Source organism: Photinus pyralis, unplaced genomic scaffold (assembly GCF_008802855.1).
Source record: "Photinus pyralis isolate 1611_PpyrPB1 unplaced genomic scaffold, Ppyr1.3 Ppyr1.4_LG2, whole genome shotgun sequence".
Taxonomy (NCBI): Eukaryota; Metazoa; Arthropoda; class Insecta; order Coleoptera; family Lampyridae; genus Photinus; species Photinus pyralis.
The window spans coordinates 31,480,251-31,486,757 of NW_022170403.1; the positions used below are offsets into that span (position 1 = coordinate 31,480,251).

Below are 6,507 nucleotides of genomic sequence, written 5' to 3' on the forward strand. Positions count from 1 at the left end.
TCACTAAGGTGGCATTTTGCATACAAAGCTAACACTTCTACACAGGTGGCGACTATTTCTAAACAGTAGGTAAATAAACCATTTCAAAAAGACTTTCCTTTAAAATTCACAGAAAAAGTTATCACATATTTATCGGGACTAGGCATTTTCTAATTTCCTGTAGAATTCAAAACGAACGGAATCTAGTTCAGCAAACAAAATATTGACGAAGTAGGTATACCTTACGAAAGCGTAGAAGCGCCACTGACAAAAAATTTTCTTTATTCACATTTACTAATTGTGAATTCACAGTTAACATCTATGAATGTTATAATTCACACTTAGCAACTGTAAATTTACAATTAGTAACTGTAAATTCACAGTTAACATCTATGACTTTTATAATTCACACTTAGCAACTGTAAATTTACAATTAGTAACTGTAAATTCACAGTTAACATCAAAGAATTTTATAATTCCCATGTAGTAATTGTGAAATTTTAGTAATAGGCTGTTGATTAGTAAACTTGGAAGTGTAGTTGATGTGAGAGAAGTGATTTATAAATTAAGGTTTTTATTGCATGTATACTGTTCTGCAGTTGTGCTTCATTGTGTAGAAAATGGCAGATTATTTAGAAGTAAGTATTGAATGAAATATTTTCATCTATTTAAATTAAATAAAAATCGTAGTAGCAAACAGTGAAAATTCAATGTTATGTATTTATTAAAATATGCTGTTCACGCTTATTTAGTTATTACTTTACATCCCGAATGCCGTATGCATATATATTCTGATCATGAGATTGTGTACAGCTTTGTGTTGTGTGATACAAATATACCTATGTGTCGGATGCTAAAAATTAACAAATTTATTAAATTATTATTTTTAAGGTAAAAAGCGATATGGATATGTCGTTAGAAGACTTCATGAAATCCAGAGGCATTCCTTTCGAAACGTTGGAGTATATGAAGAATGAAAAGGTGAGTTAAGTATAGGCATATTCAATAAAACTATATCGGTCGCGCTATAAATGACATTTGATTTACTACTATTTAATGCCTTATGTTACATTGCTCAGCTAATACGGACTATAGGTATCACTTTCACTATAATCCCACCTAAATTTGCGTACCTTTCATCATGCGCTCAAATGCGTCGTAAACAAAAATCTTTGCGCTATTATAGTTTTTTACAAACACTTTGGAGTATACAGTGTCCAAGATAATGAATAATGATGTCTATCATGGGAATCTCGGAATCTGGTCAAACTAGCGAAAAGTTGCGCAATGAAAGAGTTATTATCACGCTTTAAAGTAAACCAGAAAATGCCGATTACTTTCGAAGATATGCCAGAAAACAGAAATTTGTGCCGATTTGGTTTTAATTTTTTGATGTTACATATTTGAACAGGTACAAAAAATAAGAAACACTTTCTCGTGGCCACTTTTTGAGCTCTACAAGACACCGTTGAAAGCTTTTCTATACAACGTTTAGTTTCAGAGAAATCATCAACTTTACAAATAAATTTCCTGGAAAATGAAACAAGTGTCAGATAGGTATTTTCGACCAATTAGGGCGTTGTGCGCGGGTACGGATGTAATTAGAAGGTTCTGGTTATCTTTAAAGTATGATAATAGCTCTTTAATTACCATTTCTTTTATGGTTTCGGAGATCCTCTGCTCGTTTTCTTGGACACAGTATATATGGATATGGGGTGATGTTATGTTCTAATTATGCGCTTAGTTGTGCAACTTTAACTTGGTTTTAGTTTCTTTATTTTTAAAATCGACAGATACTTAGAACTCAAAAGTTGCAGTGTTGCCCTTCAGTGGGTTGAAATTATACCCCCATATACCTAATAAATTATTCCTTGTTGCTTGTATGTATAATAGTAAATATTGAACAATAATGATAGGAGGGTAACACATTTTGCAAATATTTATTTTAATTAATCTATTCATCTTGATCACATAACATTTTTGGATTCTTTACAGATTGATTGCACATCATTGGTAGTAATGCCCGATGATGATCTAAAAATCATCATACCAAAATATGGAGATAGAATTGCAATAAAAAACTTTTGTCAGCGAAAAGGGAGTTCCAGAAAGCAAAGCTTAATTGAGAGGTTGAAGTTGAAAATGGGAACAAAAAATGCTAGCAATAGAAGCCATTCTAGTGCTAACAGCAATGTTAGCAAAGGTAGTAAAAAAGCAACACGATTAGTAGAAGTGGGTTGGTTATGTATGAGCCCGATAGATAGTAGGTTACGACAAGTCAGAACAAAAACAGGAGGGGGCACTCGTAAAATATCGGTTGATCAAAATAGCAAATGTCAAGAAGTACTAACAAGAGCAATAGATTTGTTTTTTCCATTGGGAAAGTCATCGAAAGGTCCTCTGACTATCTTTGAAGTAGAACTCCTCGACTATAAAAGTAATAAATTTGACACGGACCTTACGGTGAAAGAAATGTATGATATCTCAGCCTTATCAATTTTACGATTCTATTTGGCCACGATATATAAAGAGGGTGTAGAAACACGTGGAAAAGGAAATGATGAAGATGACGTCATTCCATCAACAATAACAAGCAAAGAGGATCAGGACCAGGCGGATATTGCTGAATCAGGATCTACAATTGAAAATACTAATTGTTCGATAACTTCAGCACCACGCCGGTCTGCACGTTTAATGAATACATCAACCCCTAACGATAGAAAACTTGAATCTGGCCTGGTAGAGTTTCTCACGAATTTTGATGGCAGTAATATTGTAAGTAGATGTCATATTCTCTTCATAGCAAGCAATGGCAACCTGCCTATACTAAATAACTATTTGTTTTCAGGACTCTGATGTGATTTATACCACTGACTACACATACGCAAGTAGCATTGATGACCTAAGGCATGAAGATTTGTTTCCACAATTGGATTTTGATGTTACTACTAACCACTCCAATAACGAAGAACCTAAGAGTAATGATACAACCATTTTGGTTATTCATAGGGGAAAGGTATTGGAAGAATTAATTGAAGCTTTCCAACAAACCTTTTTCAACATCGATGATGTCAAAATTACAATGATTTTGCCAAACGGCCAAACTGAACGTGCTGAAGACATAGGCGGAGTGTTCCGAGATTCGTTGTCTGAATTCTGGGAGAGTTTTTACGACAAGTGTACGGTAGGTACACTTCTAAAGGTTCCATACCTCAGACATGATTACAGAGAAGAGCAGTGGCGCGCCGTGGGTAGGATATTGGTAAAAGGGTATAATAAAGAAAATTATTTTCCTATTAAATTGGCACCTGTTTTTATAAAAAGCTGCCTTCAACAGAATTGTGCCGATGAGGAAATCATCTTAAATTTTCTTCAGTTTATCAGCCAATCTGAAGCTGAAACGGTGAAGGCTGCTATCGATGATTTTGATAAAGTCGACTACGATGATCTCGTAGACTTTTTTTCGAACTATGATGCAAAATGGCTTCCCACAAAAGAGAATATAAAGCGGTTAATCAGAGACGTCGCACATAAAGAAATGATCCAGAAGCCTGCTTACGTTATGAAATGTTTTATCCAAGAATTTATAAATACTAGTCTGAACATTGCCAATTTAGAAAGCATTTATAATGATATTAAACCCACGGCAAAGAACTGCATAAAAAAATTCATTGTGGAAGATGGCGAAATGAATGAAGACAAAAACAAGGTTTTAGGGTTTTTAAAGAAGTTCGTGAGGGAAGGAGACGATAGACTTCGATCCTCTTTAATGCGATTTTGTACAGGTTTAAATTTACCCGTAAATCCAATTACCGTCTCATTTAATGCATTAGATGGACTGGCAAGGACTCCCACAGCTCAAACCTGCACATGCCTTTTAACGTTATCAACAACGTATGAGAATTACGTAACCTTTAGAAGCGAGTTTACCAATCTTTTGGAAGCCAATGTTTGGGTTATGGATGTGGTATAATAGTGTTGAATTGTCAAGTTTAGCTTTTCTTACGTACATGTCAATTTTTTTCTTTTTGTAAAATAAATAAATGTTTTTTCAATGAGCAGAATTAACTCTATGCCTACTTTACATCACCTTCAAGTTGAACTGCTTCAAATTGTCGGTAGGTAGGCAGTAGGATCTGTTTTGTCAATAAAATATCAGACAAGTTAAAAAGTCATTATGCAAATACAAATGCAAATACAAATGGTTTATTAATGTAATAAAACAAAAATTAGCTTGATTTAGAACTTTTGATAATACCCAATTGTGATCATAAATACGCTTGAATTGGTTTGATGTTTTACATTGATGATTGCTGAAGCACAAAGAATATTCATCTCTTGTACTCCATGGACTAAAACAACGTGTTTTGTCTTCCATTTAAAGGACTAAAGTAATACTTTTTATACCAGAAGGAGAAACACGCGACAAGGGACAAGAAGTGATAGAACACACTGAAATGTCAAAGTGGTTACTTTTATATGCACATTTTGGATATTGCACCACATTTTATACTTATTATACCTTTTTCCATATATCTTTTTGAATTTGAGAGGCAGTGGTTTTCCCATAGGTCGTTTTGCAAAGCTTTGAACGATCATTTCTGCGCCGTTAGTTTTGAACGAGAATCTTTACTTAAATGAGACTGACTTATTATTCTACGGTCACAATTTGACATGACAAGGTATTTTGATTTTACAATCAATTTTTTCGCTCCAATATGGCGAATTATGATAAGTTGTCGCCACTATCTTTATAAAGTCACTGTATAGGCTGTACCTCCTACTTGACACTGAAAAGGTTGGTCGAAGATCGGGAAGAATGGAGCACTGCCACGCCACGGACCAATCCGAAGTATTGTCGACTTAAAAGAGAAAGCTGTTCGAAAAATAACAATACTTTACACGTACTATAAACTTTTACTTTTCATGCCACAAATAATGAAACAAAGTATTACAGTATAAGAGTTGTGTAGTTAGCCATAATCTAAGATAGAAAAGTAGCATAAAACAGTGAAGTACATTAGCATTATAACACATTTAACAGCATATCTCTCAAAATGATGTATAAATCTACCGCATCATAGGGATTCTCCGGCAATGCTAACTGATTTTCCGCCATAAGAATTGCTGAAAGTTCGTAAACGTCTGAATCGCATGGCTTTTCATCGATAACAGCGCAAAATTCTCGACAGAGATTTATATGTTCAATACTGACTTTGCATAAATAATCTCTCGATTGGTATATTTCGGGCATGTGATACATTACAAAAGGCCGCCCCCTAGGAGAAACACTATTTCTTGATGAGGAGATACGATGCATATTCCACTCAGTGGCAACAATATCAAGTTCTTTCTAAAAATAAAAATTTATTTAACAAATTACGTTTTCCATTGTCATCTTTACTAACCTGGATTAGACGCAAAAAACAAAACTGTATTAAAGACTTATCAAGATAAGAGCCAGAAAACTGTCCATTATCCTTTAGCTCGTGAAAAAGATTGATCCAAAATTGACTGTACTGTTTTCTAAGGATAGCCCACCATGCTTCAATTCGCTGATTTGCGGGACTTGTTCCATATAAGAAAGGAGGTAAACTACAAAGTGGCTCTGAATGCCATTTGTTTTCTCTTAGATACAGTTGTAATTGTTCGACAACTCCATTCTCAGTTCCTAAGTCGGCCCTAACTGTTTTTGGGCACCCTTCTATTGATAGAACTACATCTATGTAGTATGACGCAATTACTCTAGGGTCATTGCTGTTGTTACCCGCTCTTAACCATATTATGTTTCTCGAAAAACCATCAATGCACCCACTTATGCAGATACCAAATGGTTTCAACTTGTCGTAACAATCCATGTGCCATAAGAAGTTCGGTCCTTTATTTCTATATTGCCTGCGGCGTAATCTTCGACGAGTGCGTATTTCAACACCCTCTGGATCAAGAGTTTGTAAAAGTATCCTTACCATTTGTTGCGTCACAACAAGTCCATTTTGCAGACACTTAAGGTGCATCCACCTATATCCATGTAGTTGTCCATAAGTTTCAAGGTTTCTCTTGATAAAAGTAGCAATTGTGATGACATCCGAAACATTCTTTCTTCTGTACAACCCCATTGCTTTTAGTTTTCTTTGTAATGTACGCTTACTAATAATTTCGTTGTGAATAAGATACAGACAAGACAGAATCTCCATCTGCCGAAATCCCAAAGTAAAATAAAAATTAATTACTTCATCCATTAGACAGGTATAACGGCACTGTCAACTAACACTTCTCACACTCTCACATCAACACTACAGTTGCGATTTTACCAATGCACAGCATATAACTAAAATTTGTAGTTAGTAAGTGTAAATTCACAGTTAACAATTATGAATTTGATCATTCACACTTTGTAACTGTACATTCACAATTATTAGATGTGAATTACAAAATTCATAGATGTTAACTCCGAATTTACAGTTACTAATTGTAAATTTACAGTTGCTAAGTATGAATGATAAAATTCATAGATGTTAACTGTGAATT

General features: G+C 34.4%; 2 protein-coding genes across 2 annotated transcripts; one reads left to right on the forward strand and one right to left on the reverse strand.

Annotated features, from left to right (window-relative positions):
* Nucleotides 1-2,183: 2,183 nt before the first annotated feature.
* On the forward strand, nucleotides 2,184-3,621 carry LOC116164357. The gene is made up of 3 exons (XM_031478522.1): nucleotides 2,184-2,754; nucleotides 2,828-3,163; nucleotides 3,208-3,621. Exons 1-3 carry the CDS (start codon nucleotides 2,227-2,229, stop codon nucleotides 3,232-3,234), a joined length of 891 nt encoding a protein of 296 aa, XP_031334382.1. The 5' UTR covers nucleotides 2,184-2,226; the 3' UTR covers nucleotides 3,235-3,621.
* Nucleotides 3,622-4,911: 1,290 nt separating this feature from the next.
* On the reverse strand, nucleotides 4,912-6,292 carry LOC116164762. Its single transcript, XM_031478983.1, has 2 exons — nucleotides 5,388-6,292; nucleotides 4,912-5,332 (listed from the first exon to the last, which is right to left on the reverse strand). Exons 1-2 carry the CDS (start codon nucleotides 6,216-6,218, stop codon nucleotides 5,006-5,008), a joined length of 1,158 nt encoding a protein of 385 aa, XP_031334843.1. The 5' UTR covers nucleotides 6,219-6,292; the 3' UTR covers nucleotides 4,912-5,005.
* Between the last annotated feature and the right edge of the window lie 215 nt (nucleotides 6,293-6,507).

Bases quoted from the DNA above. Each gene is read 5' to 3' on its own strand.
- LOC116164357 (XM_031478522.1), top strand. From the start codon at position 2,227: ATGAGCCCGATAGATAGTAGGTTACGACAAGTCAGAACAAAAACAGGA. The intron at 2,755-2,827 runs GTAAGTAGATGT...ATTTGTTTTCAG, and splicing joins ATTTTGATGGCAGTAATATT to GACTCTGATGTGATTTATAC. The intron at 3,164-3,207 runs GTAGGTACACTT...ACATGATTACAG, and splicing joins GTTTTTACGACAAGTGTACG to AGAAGAGCAGTGGCGCGCCG.
- LOC116164762 (XM_031478983.1), bottom strand. From the start codon at position 6,218: ATGGATGAAGTAATTAATTTTTATTTTACTTTGGGATTTCGGCAGATG. The intron at 5,333-5,387 runs GTTAGTAAAGAT...TTTTATTTTTAG, and splicing joins GTTTTTTGCGTCTAATCCAG to AAAGAACTTGATATTGTTGC.